Below are 22,940 nucleotides of genomic sequence, written 5' to 3'. Positions count from 1 at the left end.
AGTCAGACGAGCCGGAATCAGGAACAAGGAAAACAGCAGAGTCAGGAACAAGCCAGGGATCAGGAACCAGGAAGGACGTCAGGCAGCCAGGTAATACACAGGAACTCTCACAAACAGGTCTGAGACAACGCAAAGGCAAAGCATACTGAACAGAGGCCTTTTAAATAATAAGTGATTACATCACAATTCTGAGACTGCATCCTGTCTCACATGGATGATACACACCAGTCTGGCCATAAAAGGAAGTGCAGGAAATGAGCAGCATCCCCCACAATGCACCATAGTCAGGAAGAGAGGTGAGTAAAATGGCTGCCAGCAGCACATGGCAAACACAACAGGGAAAAAACCCTGACAGTAACATCATCTCATACCTAGCTAATCTATGCCGCAAAACACAGCACAGATATGTTACCCTGCAAAAACAATTGGCAGTGTCTTATCAGTCATATTGTTCCTCTCAATCTAGAGAGCTCTATGAACATTACATCGCAATTAAAGAAGACCTGGACACCTTTTTAACTCAAGCAAAGACACACTGTTGCAAAACTGTGTATATAAGCCATAAGAAATGTATCCACTTAACCTTTTTGCTGTGTGCAACACAAAACAGTCTATTGCGTTATAAATGGGTTTGTAATCTCTCATGTGTTGTTGCCACAACCCGGTTATTTGCAGGAATTTAAATTGTTTCAAAGTTCTTACTGATAACACTCTTGTTTCCAGGTACACATAGAGTGTTAAATGTATATATGTTCGGCTGGGTGAGTTTTTCATATACACTATAAAATATTATGTTTCTCCTTTGTAGGTATATATGTTCAAATAACCACCAAATTCTCCAGTATTCCAGTATAATATAATGTATCACAAGTAAACAACTTGAGGATATATTAGTGGTATCGAACTAACTTTGTGTGTTTATAAAAACAACAACCCAGGTTACTCACGGTTATCCGGCCCCACTTTGCGGGATGATGGAAAGTTTCCAGGCACTCCTCCTCCTCACCGGATAGCGTCTATTCAGTACAGAACCTGTAGCTTAGAAATCTCTGCGGTGTATCTCACACACCAAAAGGAATCCAGCAATACCACAATGGCGAAAAATAAGCAGTCATAGACCGAGCTAAATCATTGCTGTATATTTATTGTCACATCAAGAAAAACAAAGGTTCCACCACTCCACACACATCAGCTACATCCAACGCGTTTCCTGCTGCTAAACAGCACTTCGTCAGGGATACTCACAGCTGTCTAATTACACCTTTTATTTGGCTCACCACTCATTCCCAAAATTTAAAGGTATATTACCGCAAACAAATTCAGCGGCATATTACTAACCTATAAGCCATTCATTATAAAAAGGTGCATCAATATCACATTCCAATGTATAAAATAACAAACATAAATTTACAAGTTAAGAGTACATTGTATCTAAAAATATATATAGACAATTAACACATCATAGTGGGGGTTACAACTTATACTATATGAATCCCGCTAGAACAGATCATTTTAATGCATTGATGTTTATGTATTTGTTTATACAGTACTAAAGCTAGTTCAGCAGTTACAGTTCAAGGGCATTTTTTCAATATATATTTTTATATGTACTTAATACTCAACATTATATATAGTAAATAACCTCTAATAATAGTTACACTTGGAATAACCTATCACTATAATTTTCAAATAGTTATACATATAGCGTGTCAGTTTTATTTCCTATAATAGTAATATCATCCTCTTGAGGAAAAAAAATAGATTACAACTACCTACTGATTACATCTTAGTTGCCTATGTATAATTTTACATCTGAATTTTCATTTATGCCCAAAGGACTCCCTGTTTTCAAGGTATAAATCCAATAGACTTCTCTGCTATTCAGTGTCTGAGATCTATTGCCACCTGTATTTAATTTGGGCACATGATCAATACCTTGAAATGAAAATAAAGTATTAATGTATTTTAATTCACTTTTATCAAAATTAGCACTTCTCCTGTGCTGAGCAAAGTGTTTCGCTACTGGTGTCTTAGGTACTTCACTTTCAAGAGACAACAAGTGTTCTCTCACTCTATCTTTGAGCATACGTGTCGTTCTACCAGTGTATTGAAAAAAACAAAGTTTACAAGTGATGAGATACACTATATATCTGGAATTACAGTTAAGGTGGTGGTTCACCATGTATACATTACCTGTTACTGTGGAGTTAAAAGTAACACTCCTAATAAGATATTTACATGATTTACATGGTTTGCCACCACATCTATAATTCCCATTTTTCTTTTTTAGCCACATCCTGTCATCCTTTTTCTCTTTAATAGAAAAATTTCGTTTAAGACTATTTTCTATAGTTTCAGCTTTTTTTAGATACAATGTACTCTTAACTTGTAAATTTATGTTTGTTATTTTATACATTGGAATGTGATATTGATGCACCTTTTTATAATGAATGGCTTATAGGTTAGTAATATGCCGCTGAATTTGTTTGCGGTAATATACCTTTAAATTTTGGGAATGAGTGGTGAGCCAAATAAAAGGTGTAATTAGACAGCTGTGAGTATCCCTGACGAAGTGCTGTTTAGCAGCAGGAAACGCGTTGGATGTAGCTGATGTGTGTGGAGTGGTGGAACCTTTGTTTTTCTTGATGTGACAATAAATATACAGCAATGATTTAGCTCGGTCTATGACTGCTTATTTTTCGCCATTGTGGTATTGCTGGCACCTTTTTAACTCAACAGGTGGCCTCTGGTCTTCTTAAAAAAGCTTCCAAGTATTATCGGTTTGGAAATAGGTCGGGAAAGATGTTTGCTTCATTAGTAAATGCGTGGACGGCGGAAAGAGATGTGGCCTCTCTGAAGTACAAAGGGAAAATATACACTTCTCCCATGGTTCTCACAAGACCAATTAGACCAACTGAACATCCCTATAACCACTGAAGAGCTGAATAGCATAACATCTAAGATGGCTTTGGGTAAGGCACCAAGTCCAAATGGCCTTCCCATTGAATTCTATCGCCTATTGCAACCCAATGTTTCAGGGGTCCTTAAGACCTTTTACAATGGATATTTCCAAGAAGGGAATCACCCATCTGGCACCTTCTAAGCTGCGCACATCACGCTTCTGCCAAAAGTGGGCAAAGATCACTCCTTGCCAGAATCTTACCGGCCTATTTCACTGTTGAACGCAGATTATAAGATCTTTATGGCTTTTCTGGCGGGATGTTTGAAAATCCTTCTCCCTTCCCTTCTTCACACTGATCAGACAGGATTTGTCTACAAAAGAACGACTACAGTTAATTTGAGAACGGTGCTGCAGGTCATTGAGCACTGTTGGAGATGAGGAGAGGGGAAACACAGAAATTATTTGTCGGAGGCCTTCCTGCTATCCTCGGATGCAGAGAAGGCCTTCGACCGTGTGGAGTGGGATCATTTGATTGACACTGTGAATCGCTTTCACATTACTGGTCATTTTGTACAGGTTATTCAAAATATATACTCACAACCGATGGCTCGTATTATTACCAATGGGATCTTTTCAGCAGACATCTTTTTGCAGGGGTGTACCAGACAGGGTTGCCCCTTATCCCCGTTGCTTTTTGACTAGAGCCATTGGCCATCAAGCTAAGACAGGTCTTCCCGGGACTCTTTATACACGGGAAACCTCAAACGTTAGCCTTATACGCTGAAGATATGTTACTATTTGTAAGAGATATGGCCAAACATATCCTTAATATCTTTAAAACAATTCAAGATTTTGGCACCATCTCCGGTTATAAGGTCAATACAACAGAAATCTTATGGCTAAACAAACATTCCAATAGTGGTTGGAAATAAGCTCACATATCTTGGCATTCACCTTCACAGAAACCCGCACTGCCTATATGATCTGAATATATCAAGACAATGCAAGACCCTCTGTGACCAGTTACGACAATGGAAATCTCTTCCGCTATCCCTCATGGGACGTATTAGCCTCATAAAGATGGTCACTCTACTCCGCATATTTTACCTGATGCTTCATGTTGCCATTCCTGATCACAAAAATGGACCTTGGAGCTCTGAATCAAGCTATTCAAATTTTTGTCTGGCGTGGGGGCAAACCTTGTACAGCAGCTAAAACTTTACAACTTCCATACAAACTCTTTAATTGGGCGGCAAAGATCCAGCTTGTTATGGATTGGCAACTAGGTATGTCTCATTTTACTGATGTGGGTTTGGAGAATGCAGTCCTAAAACCAATAGAATTGTCATACTTACCATATCTCAGGCCAGGTGAGACTCCTTGTCATATTAGATCTTCTATTCTTTACAGAGGTCCTCTTGCAGCTTGGCGCTCTGCCCATGAATTCCTGGGACCATGTCACCCTTCCCCACGTCTGCTACCTTTGGTTGGCAATTTGGGCTTTCCAGCGGGTACAGATACTCTACCATTTCACCAGTGGAGGGAGAGAGGCATAAAAGTAGTCGGGGATGTCCTGGACTCTCTGTCACACACAGTTAACATTTTTCATGAATTACACACCCAATACGCAAGGCCAAAAAACTAGTTATATGCGTACCTACAAGTACGTCATTACATTAATACCCTTAAACGAGAGGATCCAAACTTTTGGAACGCACCAATATTGGTCATCCCACAGACAGCTTTTATGATGGGGGATTTTTTCCTGACTGGAATCTATAAAATCCTAATACATAAAGTGGCTACTGACACACAGAGGCGTATACTAAACAGATGACAGAGATGGGAGATGACAGATTTAGATGATATCTCTTTTAATGACATACAAAAAAGCCTAGAGTTAACTAGGAAAGCAACACTAAGCATACCACTGCGAGAAGCTCAGGTGCGAAATATACACTTTGAATATATAACGCCCAAGCGACTCTCTAAGTGGAACCCCCAGCAGCCGAATAGATGTGGAAAACGTGGGATGGTGGCCCCGGATATGCTCCACTATTTCTTCTACTGCCCTCTTATTTGGCAATTTTAGGCTCGTATTCAATACTGGCTCAGGAGCACTTTCGGGGTCACCCTTACGCTACAGGTAAAGCAGATATGCCTGTTCCGCTGGGATGACTGTTACAGAAGCATTAGTTATTTTGTTGTGAAGAGCTTATTTCCCAGCAGCAATGCCTGAACCAGCCAAGCCAGCGCCTAAGAAGGGCTCCAAGAAAACCGTAACAAGTATCATTTCATAAAGAGTTAACTTTTTTTTCAGCTTTTAGAAACTATTGTCTAATCACCTCTGGAGCCAGACTGCTAATTGATAAGATGAACTTGTAAACTTGTTATCTTAAGTACTGTAATCCTATTGTGGCCTGTCAAAGGACAGTGCTCTCTATCTAAATGTGTGATGGGGGATTTTGTGCTTCCCCCCCTCTCCCCCTGGGAGTGCCCTGTGTGCATGTAACCTTAATAAAAAGCAGGCTGGGCATCCCAGTCCTGAGTTCTTGTTTGACCCTCAATCGCAGCGTTGACTCGTTTTTGTGGGCAGAAGGGTATCCTAGCTGTACTGCAGCTAAGGGAGATTATTCTATATTTGCGAGACTCATATAGAATACTATGGAAAGCAGCTTCTCCCCTCTTTAGCAATAGGGATCCAGGCTACTAAGCGGTCCATCTCTCAGCGAGACTAAGGGTAACCGTAACATTTGGCGGCAGCGGCGGGATTTTCCTGGATTTCCTAGGAGAGGTACAGAACGGATGGAGAGCGCTTACGAAAAATTGAAGCGTACAACCCTAAAGGATTTACTTGAAAGCAGAGGGGGGTACGCCAGCAACCGGCCGAGGAGAGAGCTGATCGCAGAATTGACCGAACTGGATCAGAGCTTCACAATGGCGGAAACACCGACCACGATTAGTGACGAAAAAACCAGGATTGTTCGGGAAAGGCTCTCATTATACGGGCCGAACCCCTCCATGGAATTGGTACAGCAGTTGATGGCGGAGGCGGACGAGGATATACGAGAGACTCGAGCCCACGAACTCAACCTAGCGAACGCACACCGCAATGCTGAAGCCCCGCAGGTAATCATCCCTGTCGAAAATGCTGGGAGGCCCAAGATACCCTATGCGGCATTTCGACCCTTCCTAGAGAGCGAGACAGGGATTGATGAATATTTGGCGGACTTCGAAAGGCAATGTGCCCTGCACCAGATTCCCAACAGAGAGTGGCCCACGATATTGTCTGGGAAACTATCCGGGCGAGCCCTGGAAGCCTTTCGTACTCTGGGTGCTGAGGAAGTGACACAGTATGAGCTAGTTAAGGAGACACTGTTGCGACGGTACGCTGTAACTCCGGACACGTATCGCCGACAGTTTCGGGGCACGAAAAAGAAGCCTAACGATACCCATATGGAATGGGCGCACCGAATGCGGAGAGCGGCAAATCACTGGCTGAGCGGAAGTAAAGCGGTGACTGGTGAGGAAATTTTACAATTGTTTCTCTTAGAACATTTTTATAATGGCATGGAACAGCAAGGGAAGGAATGGCTGCGAGACAGGCGGCCTTCTACCTTAGAAGAAGCAGCCAAATTGGCCGATGAACATTATGACTCCCGTCTTCACGAACCCATGAACTACCGAGCTCCAGCACGGGTCGAACCCAGAGAGGTTTACCGTGCACCCCCTCGTGCTGAATTCCGAGCCCCGGTGCCCACAGGGCCCGTCCGACACTCAGGACCACACAATAACAGCTCTGAGCGTCCCAGACCGACTTGCCACCGATGCAAGCAACCAGGGCATTTCATGGCTAGCTGCCCCCTTAATACGCACCAGACACCCAGGAATTACAATTACCCCTCTGGGTCCTATCGTCCGGCCCGGGCCCTCTGTGTTAACCAAGAGGCCCCTATGGAGGGATATGTGGGGCCGCTTCACGAGGTGGACCCTGTATATGCTGCCTCAGATAACCGCCAGCACCATCGGCAGAAGGTATGGCTCGAGGGGCGATCTACAGAGGGATTGAGAGACACAGGGGCTACTATCACGCTGGTACAGAGTCATTTGGTGCCAGAGCACAAGCGATCCGGACAGACTGTGGCCGTTAGAGTGGCGGGGGGGGATGTGTACAAAATTCCAACAGCTCAAGTGCATCTTGATTGGGGAGCGGGAAAGGGGGCTGTGAACGTGGGCATAATGGATAATTTACCTGCCGAAGTACTACTGGGCAACGATTTGGGCCCCATGACTTCTGCCTATGCTCCAGTATGCAACAACGAGGCGGACCCAGTGACTACACGGGCCCAAGCCCGGATGGAGCGAGAGCTCTCACCAGTGCGGGAGACACAGGTAAGACCTACCCCGACCTTGCCTGACATGTTAGGCCCCATACCCTGGGACACCCCAGATGCTTTCGAGACAGAGTCTAAGACTGACCCGACTTTACAAAAGTACCGGGAACGAGCAGAGACCGGAGGGGGCGGGGCAGATAACGAAACATTCTTATGGGAAAAAGGGAAAATATACCGCTGGACAGAGAAAAGGGGACAGCGTAGGCGACAGCTGGTAGTGCCCCACAAATACCGTCAAGAAATCCTCAAGATAGGCCATGACATCCCCTTAGCAGGCCACCTAGCCGTAACCCGTACCCTACACCGCATTACTCACACGTTCTTTTGGCCAGGGGTGCACGCTGACGTTAGAACTTACTGTAACACCTGCGATGTGTGTCAACGAGTAGGAAGGCGAGGCGATCACCCTAAAGCCCATCTAGTAAATATGCCCATTGTAGAGGAACCCTTCAGCCGGGTTGCTATTGACCTAGTGGGACCACTGGCTACCCCTAGTCCCTCCGGTAAGCGCTACATTCTTACCGTAGTGGACTACGCTACCAGGTACCCAGAGGCTGTCGCCCTATCCAACATACAAGCGGATACGGTAGCGAATGCACTAGTACAGGTGTTCTCCCGGGTAGGATTTCCAAAAGAAATCCTATCCGACCGAGGCACCCAATTTACGGCTGAATTGACCCAACAACTCTGGCAGGTTTGCAAAATTAAGTCCCTCCTGAGCTCCCCATACCACCCCCAGACGAACGGGCTGTGTGAGAGGTTCAATGGGACCCTCAAGCAAATGCTCAAGACGTTCACTCAGGAATACCGAGACTGGGAACGCTTCCTGCCGCACCTCCTATTTGCTTATCGGGAGGTGCCCCAGGAAACGACAGGGTTCTCTCCCTTCGAGTTGCTCTACGGAAGAAAGGTACGGGGACCCCTAAACCTGATCCGGGAGCACTGGGAGGGAGAGATGGAGGCTGACGGTGTCCCCATTGTGCCATACGTGCTGGAACTCAGGGACCGAATGGAGCAATTAGCCAAATCCGTGCGGGCTAATATCCAGTTGGCCCAGAGAAGACAGAAAGTATGGTACGATCGGGGGGCCCGAAAGAGAATCTTCACCATAGGACAAAAGGTGTTAGTACTTAAGCCGGTGAAGACAGACAAATTGCAGGCGTCCTGGCAGGGTCCCTACCAGATCGTAGAGAAAAGGGGAGACACCACTTATGTGATAGCTAGCTGCCATGACAACAATCTTAGAAAGACATTCCATGTAAACATGCTCAAGGAATATTTTGAGCGACCAGAGAACGTGACGGCCGTATGTTGTTCCCCTCAGGAAGACCCCGACAGTCTACCCATTCCAGACCTATTAGAAAAGAGTCTCCCCACAGGTATAGTGGCTCAGGTTCAGATAGGAGACCGACTTAGCCCCACTGAAAGGGAGCAGCTCAGCCAACTCCTCCAGTCCAAACACCTCACCTTCTCCCCGAAGCCAGGGTACACTACTTTAACCACCCACCAGGTAGATACTCCGGGACAAGCTCCCTTGCGCCAGGCTCCGTACCGAATCCCCGAAGCAGTTAGGACAGGAATGAAGAAGGAGATCGATGAGATGCTCCAGCTCAGGGTAATTGAGCCCTCCGATAGTCCCTGGGCCTCCCCAGTTGTCTTGGTGCCCAAGAAAGATGGGACCACCCGGTTCTGCGTAGACTATCGGAGGCTCAATGAAAAAACCGTGACGGACGCTTACCCTATGCCCAGGGTAGACGAGCTACTCGATCGTATAGCCAGGGGAAATTACCTGACCACTATTGACCTCTGCAAAGGTTACTGGCAGATTCCCCTGGCCCCGGAGGCTATCCCCAAGTCGGCATTCGTCACCCCATTCGGCTTATATCAGTTTAGGGTAATGCCGTTTGGGATGAAGAATGCCCCAGCTACATTCCAGCGCTTGGTGGATAGGCTCCTGGATGGCTTCCAGAGTTTTGCTTGCGCCTACCTGGACGACATAGCGATCCACAGTGAGTCCTGGGAGGACCACTTAGCTCATGTAGGAATGGTTCTGGATCAGATCCGGGCTGCTGGCCTGACTCTGAAGCCAGAAAAATGCCACTTTGGGATGGCCGAGGTACAGTACCTGGGTCACCGGGTGGGGTGTGGAAAGCAGCGACCAGAGCCGGCCAAGATAGAAGCTGTCGCCAATTGGCCCACCCCCATCACTAAGACTCAGGTCCTAGCCTTCCTGGGCACGGCAGGGTACTATAGACGGTTCGTACCAGACTACAGCACACTTGCCAAACCCCTGACTGACTTGACCAAGAAGAACTTACCTCGACAGGTCCTGTGGTCTCCCCACTGTGAAATGGCTTTCCAGGCTCTCAAAAATGCTCTAATTAACGCTCCTGTCTTGGCGGCCCCAGCCCTTAACAAACGTTTTATCGTCCATACAGATGCTTCCATGTTCGGGCTGGGAGCCGTCCTCAGCCAAGTAGGTGAAGATGGAGGGGAGCATCCAGTTGCCTACATCAGCCGGAAGCTCCTGCCCCGCGAAGTCAGCTATGCAGCGGTCGAAAAGGAGTGTTTGGCTTTGGTGTGGGCATTAAAGAAATTGACTCCCTATTTATATGGTCAGGAGTTCACCCTGGTCACCGACCATAACCCGTTGGTGTGGCTGAACCGGGTCTCTGGAGATAACGGCAGGCTATTACGTTGGAGCTTATCGTTGCAACCCTTCAATTTCACCATTACTTACAGACCTGGGAAACAGAATGGCAACGCCGACGGGTTGTCCAGACAAACCGACCTCAGCCCCGCATAACCAGCGGTCTGGACAGCCTTAGTCTGCCCCGAAAAGGGGTCAGACCGTGTCTGCCAGAGTGTTCCACAGAAAGGGAGCACTGTTACAGAAGCATTAGTTATTTTGTTGTGAAGAGCTTATTTCCCAGCAGCAATGCCTGAACCAGCCAAGCCAGCGCCTAAGAAGGGCTCCAAGAAAACCGTAACAAGTATCATTTCATAAAGAGTTAACTTTTTTTTTCAGCTTTTAGAAACTATTGTCTAATCACCTCTGGAGCCAGACTGCTAATTGATAAGATGAACTTGTAAACTTGTTATCTTAAGTACTGTAATCCTATTGTGGCCTGTCAAAGGACAGTGCTCTCTATCTAAATGTGTGATGGGGGATTTTGTGCTTCCCCCCCTCTCCCCCTGGGAGTGCCCTGTGTGCATGTAACCTTAATAAAAAGCAGGCTGGGCATCCCAGTCCTGAGTTCTTGTTTGACCCTCAATCGCAGCGTTGACTCGTTTTTGTGGGCAGAAGGGTATCCTAGCTGTACTGCAGCTAAGGGAGATTATTCTATATTTGCGAGACTCATATAGAATACTATGGAAAGCAGCTTCTCCCCTCTTTAGCAATAGGGATCCAGGCTACTAAGCGGTCCATCTCTCAGCGAGACTAAGGGTAACCGTAACAATGACATACCCCGAAAATATCATAGATTGTTCACGCTATTCCTGTTACTGGCTAGGAACTGCATACTGTGTAAACCCCTATCCATTACACAATTCAAACATAAACTCTATAAGCACTTGTTCACGGAACAATTTGATGTTAAACTTGATGTGGCTCGCATCCTTAAAGGGACAGTAAACCTAAAAAATAATGTTATATAATTCTGCACATAGTGCAGAATTATATAACATTATATTAGTGCTATCGTTATAAAACCTTAGATTTCCTTTGAATTTTTTTAAAATATGTCAGTTTTTCAGACCCGCTCTCTGCGCTCTTCTGAGCGGGTCTGTTTTTATTACACAGCGCATCGGGCCAGCTGTATAGTCACAGCCCAGCCCGACCGCACCATAACACTAAGTGTAGCTTGCTCCTGCTGTCAGACAGAGCAGGAGCGAGCTGCACTTAGTGTTAAGGCGCGGTCGGGATGGGCTGTGACTATACAGCTGGCCCGATGCGCTGTGTAATAAAAACAGACCCGCTCAGAAGAGCGCAGAGAGCGGGTCTGAAAAACTGACATATTTTAAAAAATTCAAAGGAAATCTAAGGTTTTATAACGATAACACTAATATAATGTTATATAATTCTGCACTATGTGCAGAATTATATAACATTATATTTTAGGTTTACTGACACTTTAAGGGGGGAATGGAAAGCACTATAAACTGTGGCTGAGACTGGTACAGAGCGGCAAGATTGTGAAATACTTGTTGCCCAGATACTGTAAGATACAAGTGGGTGTGATGGGGGGAGGAGGGGGATTTTTTTTTTTCAAGATCCCAGGGACGCTAATGACTCATAAGGTATAATTTCCCATGCTGTACATGGTTAAGAATTGTTAAATGTTGTATAAGTTTGTATAAAATAGAGAAATTAGAAAGGGAAAGGAAACTGTGAAAGACTTATTATTGAACCATGAAAATATTTATCAGAGATCTATCAAATATGAATGTGTCACAAATGTTTTATTCTTGCAAAATTACAGTGTCAACACGACACGTAAAAACGAGCATAGAAAACAGATGAAAAGTAAAAGTTTACTTAAGCACACTAATCTAATTACTGGTATGTGATGAATGTAATAACACATGTATCCAATTTGTACTTGAAGTCTCAGTGATGTAATTGTATTTTCTATTTGTATGTTCCTTCCTTATCCCTTTTGAATAAAAAGAATTAAAAAAAAAAATTAGATATAAATATAAAATATAATTTTTTTTTAAATGTCATCTTTGAGATGCAACAAAAAAAAAAAAAAAACTAATTCAAAGGTACACTGTAGCTCTGTAACATTGTAGTGCATATAAGGCTAGATTGAAAGTGGCTAGATTACAAGTGGAGCGCTAAATTATTTTACACACGCAAACGGGCAAATTTCCCAGTTTGTGGGCACGCAATAATTAATCAGCCATTACAAGTGACTGGTTATTGCTACCGCGAGCTCACGGTAGCAATTAGCGCTTATAAAATTAACCAGAGATCTGATCTCTGGTTAATTTTATAAATGTGCCCCAAATGCCCCAAAATACAGGGTAGTGTATTTTATTAAAAAATAAAGATAACAGCGTCTCTATGTATTAATAAATGTACTGCACTAGGCAGTATTTTGGGGGTAAAGTTGGTGGTTGTGGGGTATTAAAAAAAAAAACAGCACTGAAAAGTGCCTTTACATTGCAGTGTAGAGGAACTGTGTGTTCCCTATAAATATTTATGTATATGCTTATATACATATATATTTATGTGTTAATATGTGTATATACACATATTAATACATAAATATATATGTACTGTATATAATCATATACAGATATCTTTAAAAATGCTGCCCATCGCTGCGCTAATTACCCCCTGCCGCCTGTGACGGTATCAGAACGAGGTTTCCATTGAAGCCTATGGAAGCACGCACTCGTGAGCGCAATGCTTCCCAGCAATGTGAACGCAAGCTCGATGTGAACTTGTAATACCAGCTCACATTAGCGTGTGCTGTTATTACAGAGTGGAGTGCTAATATCGCTTTCTTGAAAGCGATATTTAGTGCTCCACTTGTAATCTGGCACATAGTAAGTATGTATATTAATTTCTTATCCAGCAAGGTCACCTACAGTCTGAGGTAGTTTTTTTTTTTCTATACAACACCGTCGGGAAGGCAACACAGCCGAACACCATACAGACACATTTTGCAAATAGAAAGGACTTTGGATTTTCAATGTGGCAGGCAAAATGGCCTCTGATTTACTATACCTTTCTGCTGACGCTACATAGAAAAGCGAAGAGATAAAAAAAAGAGAAAATAAGCATCCTTAAAGCACACTACAGAGGCACATACCATTAGCTAATACACCATTAGATAATACACCATTTATAAGGAGTTATAAACTAAATATAAAACATAACTTTTATTCAATTCCCAGAAAAGTTGCACACTTTAAAAACACTAAAAACATTCAAAAAACAAAACCATCCGTCTGTTCCTCTCTTTACTGCCAAACAACAGATAGATCCAATAGAAAAAAGATTTAATCAACCTATATATATAGAGACAAGCACAAAATGGGTAATTATCACTATTGGTACATGTTACACAACAGGGGGAATATTAAAAGGGATATGAAACCCAAACATTTTTTTTTTGTGATTCAGAGACCATGCAATAAAAAAAAAAAAAGTTTCCAATTTACTTCTTTTGTCAAATTTGCTTTATTCCCATGGCATTTTTTGTTGAAGAGATAACTAGGTAGTTGCCAGGGACGCTACATGGCAGAAAATAAGGACGGATCATTCACGATGATTGGAATGCGGAAAAAGTTTGCCGCGTGCGTCATTTGGATCTTTTCAATCACAGATTTCTTCTTCTTGTGAAAGTGCAACACAGTACACACTAATATCTGGATTTGGCTCCTTTTTCCACATTTGGATCATCCCAAATGATCCACATGCACATGCCTAAAAATAATTCTGCCATTTAGTGCTCTTGCAAATGGAAAACATTGCTTCTGCTGAGCATATTTATATATACTTTCCAACAAAGAATATCAAGAGAAAAAAATAATTTGATAACAGAAGTATATTAAAAAGTAAAATTGCATTCTATCTGAATCTTGAAACTCTAATTTTGACTTGAATGTCCCTTTAACTAGATGATAGATTAGCATAAATGTTTCCCCAGGCAACAGCATTATTTGCATGCTGAGCATTATGGAATATTTTAAAAATTGTGCATTTTTATAAAAAAAAATGTTTTAATCCAATGAGCCACACAAGGTAAAATGCTATACTTATTTATTTATTTATAAAACTTTATGGATGTCACCTGAAAAGTAGACATGTGCGATTCGATTCGGTCCGAATCGAAATTCGGACGAATTTGTCGAATTCGGAGATTCGGATCGATTCGAATTTCCGAATTGCGGTAGTGCCGAATCTACCGAATAAATCCGAATCAATTCGAATTTATTCGGTAGATTCGGATGGATTCGGATGGCCGTGTATTACACTAGTATTGTACAGTATACTAGTGTAATACACAGCATATCCCTTTAACACTTACCGAAATCCCGAAATTCCGAATCGATTCGAACCGAATCGAACCGAACCGAATTTTTTAACGAATCCGAAAGAATCTGAAATGAATTCATTCGATTTCTTCCAAATTCGAATCGATCCGAACCGAAATTCGAATCGGTCCGAATCGATCCGAACCGAACCAAATTTTTCGACGCTGCACATATCTACTGAAAAGTTACAGTCTTCTTCTTAGGCATATATTAGTTTACACAAAACATATAAACATTCAATTAGTATGATTGAATAAGGCTAAATGAGTTTAAAACAAGACATATTTTTAATATTATACAATAAAGGGTTAGATTACGAGTGGTGCGCTATTTAGCACTCGCGTGTTAACTTTGCTAGATGGAGGCTTTTTGCATCTAACACCCATACTTGCACGCTAACCCAACCGCATTTATTCAAGTGTGCTAAACTCTACATGAATTATGAATATTTTACATTACAGTGTTTTTCACATGTATATGATTATATATAGGTATAGATTTATAGGAATATCTATTTGAAGATACAAAAGAACATATTCCCCTACGTGAAGAACATTGGAATGTGAAATATTTACAGTACAAACACAGTTAAACACTTTATTAACCTTTTAATGCCGTTATGCCGTTCTATTCCGTCATAATTACACTGAGCTTTAAAGCCGTTATGACGGAATAGAACGTCATAGCTAACGGCTGTCCTGAAGCCTTCTGTGCTTCTAGGACTTGATCGCGGTCTGGAGGGCATTCCTAGGGTTGTAGGGACGCCCCCCAGATGCGATCCAATAATTGAAATTTGTCTACATCGGAACAGGTGTTCCGATGTAGGCACTTTAACCCTGTCACGAAAGGGTTAAATATGAATATTGAATAAATATGATTTTTCATGTTTTCATCTACTTGACTGCAAAGGGCTTCAATACATTTATACAGTATATATATATATATATATATATATATATATATATATATATATATATATATATATAATATATATATATATATATATATATATGTATACTTATGTATGTATGTGTTTATATGTGTATATATGTCTGTAAATACATAAATACACTTTAAAGGAGAAGCTTATTTATTTTAAGTGAGAAAATGGGGAAAAAGAGAGAAGAGGAAATAGTGAAGAAGATCAAACAAAGGTAGGAAAGTAAAGTAAAGTGGTCACTCGTGGTCAACTTTTTGTGTCTACTTATAGTTAATGTTGTTCATTGGTTCTTAAGCTGTGTCTATTCATCATCCTCATATCTTCCCACACAATCCACTCCTCTCAAGTATTCAGATAATCAGCTCTTTTATCTAATAGGCTAGAGGCAATATTGGCTATTTGATGGTAGAATTTAATTTTATTTAATATAGCATCATAATGCGGTATTGATGTTTTCCAGTGTTTTGCTATGGTTGTTCTGACTGCTGTACATACTATACCTACTAGTTTCATTGCTTTTATAGGTAGATTATGAACTGGAAAATGTAATAGGGCTTGTTCCAGAGTAAGTGTTATTTGTTTATTAAATATGTTGCTTAATAACTCAGAAGTGGCTGTCCATACACTTTTTACTTTAGGGCATTCCCACCACATATGGAGATACAGTATGTCCCCTCCTCTAGGTATCCTCAATAGCAGTGGTGTTGTGCCGTATTTTCTGTTTCTGTATGGTTATATTTAAATCTACTGGGGTGAATGTACCACCTGTACACTACTTTTATGCAGTTTTCTTTTAAATTTGCACTCATAGAACATGATAGTCGTTTTCTAAGTATATCTGCCCATTCTGCATTATCTTTCGTGAAATTTCCCTCTTCTTCCCATTTTTTAATACATTTTAATTTCTTTGGTTGGGAGTCGGTGCTTAATAAATTGTATAGACCTGAAATTGCTCCTTTGACTCTTTGGGAGGATATGCATAATCTCTTAAAGAAGGTAGGATTATTTTGAGCTTTTGTTTTCTGAACTTGATTGACTCTGGAAACTAATTGTAAGTAATGGAAACAGGAGTTTGGGAGGATTGGTGGTAGATCATTGTATTGATCAAAAGTGAGGATATTAGTTCTGCTATACGATATAAGCTCTTGTAATCTTGTTAGCCCAGATATCTCTTACAACATGCCTGACTTTATTGGAGTAATTGATCAAGTGTGTGACTAGGCAATTTCGAAAAATTAGGTTATGTTTATTTTGTAGACTATCCCAAATTTTCATTGTATGTGCAATTGTAATATATGTCGACCATATTTTTAATCTATCTTTTTTGGGAATCCAAAAACACTCGGTATATTGGGGTGAGGTTCATCATTGCACTTTCTAATTGTACCCAAGCAAGTTCACTATTATTGTGGTTCAGCAGAGCTATTTGTGCCAATCTTGCCCCTTTAAAGTAAGCCTGCAGATTTGGAACTCCAAGTCCCCCCCCGTATCTGCCTTTTTGTAAGACCAGATACATTCTAGCATGTGTTTTTGTATTTATTTTATATCAGCTGTTTGTATGGACACAAGCAGAGATCTAAAAATATAAAGCAGCTTTGGTAAAATTACCATTTTACTAACAACCATCCTCCCAAAAAATTATATTTTGTATGTAGTCCATTTTTTCATCTCTTTTTTTAGATGTGTAAACAGAGGGGGTAATTTAGTTTATTTAGGTCTTCTAATTTACTAGGTAATAATAATCCCAAGTACTTGATCGCAGAAGATGCCAATTTAAAATGAAAATGTATTTCTAGCAGTTTTTTTGTATGGGTGGGTAGGTGTTCCTCAATAGCCTCGCACTTATCATTATAACCAGACAATGTACCAAATTTTAAAAGTAGATCATATAATGGTGGTAGGGATAGCAGCGGTTAAGTGATTGTTAAGATGACATCATCAGCAAATAAGGAAAGATTATGATTTGTGTTACCAATTGGGATACCTGAGATATCTGGATTATTTCTTATGCTGCCAGCTAGGGGTTATATGCAAATATATTTAGACGTGTATGAATGTATCTTGCAGTTTGCAGCCATTTTTTCTCTAGCACCTGAGACATCATATCTTTGAGCCCTTATAAGTTCTTTATGCAATTTTTTTTTTTAAATATTTTTTATGAGACAGTGTTATTATTTGTGTAACTGTATTTATAAATGTATTTTTGATGTGTTTTGTGATACATTTTATTTGAGTGTTAACTAGAGCTCTGAAGTTGCGCTTACCCGACGCGAGTTAAATTCAATTGCACTTAAGCAAACTCATTTACTTTCAACTCATTATATGCACCCTATTTCCATTGTGCACAGAGAGCCATGAAAAACCCCATATCGCTCTTGCTCTACAGTTAGCGTGCCACTCGTAATCTAGCCCAAAATAGAGTCAGGACTTTTTCATCACATTTGTCTAGTGTTTAATAAATATCAAAGTTTTTTCCATTTCCCTGTCCACTGTATCATGTGACAGCCATCAGCTAAATACAGACTAATATATGTGTACATTATGAACTCTTGCATATGCTCAGTAGGTGCTGATGCCTCAGAAAGTGCGCTTAGAAAACTAGTGAGAACAAATTGATCATGGAAATAAAATGGAAAGTTGTTTAAAATTGCTTGCACTATCTAAATAAAAAAAGTTTAATTTTTAATTTAGTGTCCATTTAAAATGTTTTTTTTTTTTTTTTCTCCTGACAGAGGGCAAAGCAGAGGTTTTTCAACAGAATAAACATCTAGCATCTATTCCTACATGGACAACATTTGGGGAACTTGCAATTTTATACAACTGTACAAGAACAGCCTCAGTTAAAGGTAAGTTGCTTACTTTGAGATTACCATTGATATTCTTTGTATTTGCATTTCAAACAATTATTATCCACACTGATTGGTTCAAAAAGATACTCTAGGTGTGGGCAAGTGTATTTCCCGCAAATTGCATCTATATGCTCCAACACATATTTTTTACCCTCTAACAATTGCACCTGGTGAAGTGCCTAACGTATGCAGCTTCGTGTGATTTTGAACAGTAAGTGCCTGTATTTGAAGCAGGTTTGGCAATATGATTAAATTTGAATAGTGCTGATATAGTTTACCAATACCATTACAATAACATTTCAAATTTGGCATATTGGGTAACAGAGTAAACTATAAATACTTTCGCCTAGATTACGAGTTTTGCGTTAGCCTTAAAAAGCCGCGTTGAGAGGTCCCAACGCTGCTTTTTATCTAACGCTGGTATAACAAGTTTTGCAGGTACAGTACAGGTCTCCCGCTCACTTTTCTTCCGCGACTCGAGGCTACCGCAAATCCCCTTACGTCAGTTGCGTATCCTATCTTTTTAATGGGATGTGCCTAACGCTGGTATTACAAGTCTTGGAGAAAGTGAGCGGTAGAGCCTCTACCTCCAAGACTCCAACCGCATATAAAAGTCAGTAGTTAAGAGTTTTATGGTCTAATGCCGGAGCATAAAGCTCTTAACTAAAGTGCTAAAAAGTACACTAACACCCATAAACTACCTATGAACCCCTAAACCGAGCCCCCCCCCCACATCGCAAACACTATAATAAAATTATTTAACCCCTAATCTGCCGACCGGACACCACCGCCACCTACATTATAGCTATGAAACTCTAATCTGCTGTCCCTAACATCACCGACACCTATATTATATTTATTAACCCCTAATCTGCCCCCCCCAACGTCGCCGCCACCTACCTACACTTATTAACCCCTAATCTGTCGACCGGATATCGCCGCCACTATAATAAATGTATTAACCCCTAAACCGCTGCACTCCCGCCTTGCAAACACTATAATAGATTTTATTAATCCCTAACATCGCCACAACGTACCTACAATTATTAACCCCTAATCTCCCGCCCCCAATGTCGCCGCTACTATAATAAAGTTATTAACCCCTAAACCTAAGTCTAACCCTAACCCCCCCCTAAATTAAATATAATTTAAATAAAACGAAATAAATTTACTATAATAAAATATATTATTCCTATTTAAAACTAAATACTTACCTATAAAATAAACCATAAGATAGATACAATATAACTAATAGTTACATTGTAGCTATTTTACGATTTATATTTATTTTACAGGCAACTTTATATTTATTTTAACAAGGTACAATAGCTATTAAATAGTTAATAACTATTTAATAGCTACCTAGTTAAAATAATTACAAAATTACCTGTAAAAGAAATCCTAACCTAAGTTACAAATACACCTAACACTACACTATCAATAAATTAATTAAATAAATGAAAGGGACATGAAACCCACATTTTTTCTTTCATGATTCAGAAAGAGAATGCAGTTTTAAACATCTTTCTAATTTACTTATATTATCTAATTTGTTTTATAATCTTGATATTCTTTGCTGAAAAACATATCTAGATATGCTCAGTAGCTGCTGATTGGTTGCTGCACATAGAAGCCTCGTGTGATTGGCTCACCATGCGCATTGCTTTTTCTTCAACTAAGGATATCTAAAAAATTAAGTAAATTAAATCAAAGAAGTAAATTGTAATGTTGTTTAAATGTATATTCTCTATCTGAATCATGAAAGAAAGATTTTGGGTTTAGTGGCCCTTTAAATACAATTTTCTAAAATAAAATACAATTAAATAAACTAAACTATATTACAAAAAAACAAACACTAAATTACAAAAAATAAAAAAATATTACAAGAATTTTAATCTAATTACACCTAATCTAAGCCACCTAATAAAATAAAAAAGCCCCCCAAAATAATAAAATTCCCTACCCTATACTAAATTACAAAAGTAATCAGCTCTTTTACCAGCCTTTAAAAGGGCTTTTTGCGGGGCATTGCCCCAAAGTAATCAGCTCTTTTACCTGTAAAATAAAATACAAGACCCCCCAACATTACAAATCACCCACCACCCACACACCCCTACTCTAAAACCCACCCAATCCCCCTTAAAAAACCTAACACTACCCCATTGAAGATCACCCTACCTTGAGCCGTGTTCACCCAGCCGGGCACCGATGGGCCAGAAGAGGACATCCTGAGCGGCAGAAGTCTTCATCCGATCAGGGCAGAAGAGGTCCTCCATCCAGCAGAAGTCTTCATCCAAGCGGCATCTTCTATCTTCATCCATCCGGCGCGGAGCGGTTCCATCTTCAAGGCATCCGACACGGAGCATCCTCTTCTTCCCGACGACTAACGACGAATGAAGGTTCCTTTAAATGACGTCATCCAAGATGGCGTCTCTTGAATTCCGATTGGCTGATAGGATTCTATCAGCCAATCGGAATTAAGGTAGGAAAAATCTGAAGTTCAATCCGATTGGCTGATTGGATCAGTCAATAGAATGCCAGGTCCATTCTATTGGCTGATCCAATCAGCCAATCGGATTGAACTTCAATCCGATTGGCTGATTACATCAGCCAATCTGATTTTTCCTACCTTAATTACGATTGGCTGATAGAATCCTATCAGCCAATCGGAATTCGAGGGACGCCATCTTGGATGATGTCATTTAAAGGAACCTTCATTCATCGTTAGTCTTCGGGAAGAAGAGGATGCTCCGCGTTGGATGTCTTGAAGAATGACCCGCTCCGCGCCGGATGGATGAAGATAGAAGATGCCGCTTGGATGAAGACTTCTGCTGGATGAAGGACCTCTTCTGCCCCGATCGGATGAAGACTTCTGCCGCTCTGGATGTCCTCTTCTGGCCCATCGGTGCCCGGTTGGCTGAACACGGCTCAAGGTAAGGTGATCTTCAATGGGGCAGTGTTAGGTTTTTTTAAGGGGGGATCGGGTGGGGTTTAGAGTAGGGGTGTGTGGGTGGTGGGTTGTAATGTTGGGGGGTCTTGTATTTTATTTTACAGGTAAAAGAGCTGATTACTTTGGGGCAATGCCCCGCAAAAAGCCCTTTTAAGGGCTGGTTAAAGAGCCAATTACTTTTGTAATTTAGTATAGGGTAGGGAATTTTATTATTTTGGGTGGCTTTTTGATTTTATTAGGGGGCTTAGATTAGGTGTAATTAGATTAAAATTATTGTAATTTTTTTTTATTTTTTGCAATTGAGTGTTTGTTTTTTTGTAATATAGTTTAGTTTATTTAATTGTATTTTATTTTAGAAAATGGTATTTAATTAATTTAATTAATTTATTGATAGTGTAGTGTTAGGTGTATTTGTAACTTAGGTTAGGATTTCTTTTACAGGTAATTTTGTAATTATTTTAACTAGGTAGCTATTAAATAGTTATTAACTATTTAATAGCTATTGTACCTAGTTAAAATAAATACAAACTTGCCTGTAAAATAAATATAAATCCTAAAATAGCTACAAAATAACTATTAGTTATATTGTATATATCTTATGGTTTATTTTATAGGTAAGTATTTCATTTTAAATAGGAATAATTTATTTTATTATAGTAAATTTATTTTGTTTTATTTAAATTATATTTAACTTAGGGGGGTGTTAGGTTAGGGTTAGACTTAGGTTTAGGGGTTAATAACTTTATTATAGTAGCAGCATCGTTGGGGGTAGGAGATTAGGAGTTAATAATTTTAGGTAGGTTGCGGCGATGTTAGGGAGGGCAGATTAGGGGTTAATAAATTTAATATAGGTGTCGGCGATGTTGGGGGCAGCAGATTAGGGGTTCATAGGGATAATGTAGGTGGCGGCGGTGTCCGGAGGGGCAGATTAGGGGTTAATAGTATAATGCAGGTGTTAGTGATAGCGGGGGCGGCAGATTAGGGGTTAATAAGTGTAAAGTTAGGGGTGTTTAGACTCGGGGTTCATGTTAGGGTGTTAGGTGTAGACTTAGAAAGTGTTTCCCCATAGGAAACAATGGGGCTGCGCTAGAAGCTGAACGCTGCTTTTTTGCAGGTGTTAGTTTTTTTTTCAGCCAGCTCAGCCCCATTGTTTCCTATGGGGAAATCGTGCACAAGCACGTTTAGCCAGCTCACCGCTGACTTAAGCAACGCTGGTATTGAGGGTTGAAGTGGAGCTAAATTTGCTCAACGATCACTTTTCTGAGGCTAACGCAGCCATTCAGAAAACTCGTAATACCAGCGTTGGCTTAAGGGAGCGCTGGAAAAAAAAGGCTCGTTAGCCCCGCAAGTTTTTTCGACAAAACTCGTAATCTATGCGTTTGTTACTTGTCTTTGCCCTAGGAGTAACTGAAGTGGAAAACATAAATACAATAAATATAATGAGAGCAAAAATGGGAGAAAATCTAAGCAAAGTCCCTTATGCTCACTGCATATAAACTTGCATACTTAATGGATGCCACTGGAAACAATTAATTTAAAAAAAAGACATTGCTAAATCATTATTTATTATTTATTTTTACAGTATCGATTTTAACCGCAAGAACAAATCAATCACATTTTTTCTTGCATGCATTTTGTTTTTGTTTTTTTCTTTAGAGTGGCGCTTGTTTATTAAAGGAAAAATGTGTTATTTGTTTAGATTTGTCAGAAAAACAAATGCACATACAGATTGTTTAATTACAATTGTAAATACTGAGCGCTCCTCTTGAAAAGTATACTAGTCTTACTACAATTGTAATGTGCCTGTTTTGGAGACATAACAGGACCAGGACATGAAAAAGTCTTAGGCCAC

At 40.5% G+C, this 22,940-nt stretch overlaps 1 protein-coding gene across 1 annotated transcript in view; it reads left to right on the top strand.

Moving 5' to 3' along the window:
• The window catches only part of PRKG2 (protein kinase cGMP-dependent 2), a 308,690-nt gene that overhangs the window by 43,974 nt on the left and 241,776 nt on the right, over window positions 1-22,940 (top strand). The window contains exon 4 of the mRNA XM_053703230.1: window positions 18,022-18,135. Coding sequence (XP_053559205.1) covers window positions 18,022-18,135 — 114 coding nt within the window. The remainder of the gene's footprint in view (window positions 1-18,021; window positions 18,136-22,940) is intronic.

The sequence above is a fragment of the Bombina bombina genome, chromosome 2 (genome assembly GCF_027579735.1).
Source record: "Bombina bombina isolate aBomBom1 chromosome 2, aBomBom1.pri, whole genome shotgun sequence".
Lineage (NCBI taxonomy): Eukaryota > Metazoa > Chordata > Amphibia > Anura > Bombinatoridae > Bombina > Bombina bombina.
The sequence above is the reverse complement of the archived record's forward strand: the minus strand, read 5'-3'. Positions and strand labels throughout refer to the sequence as shown.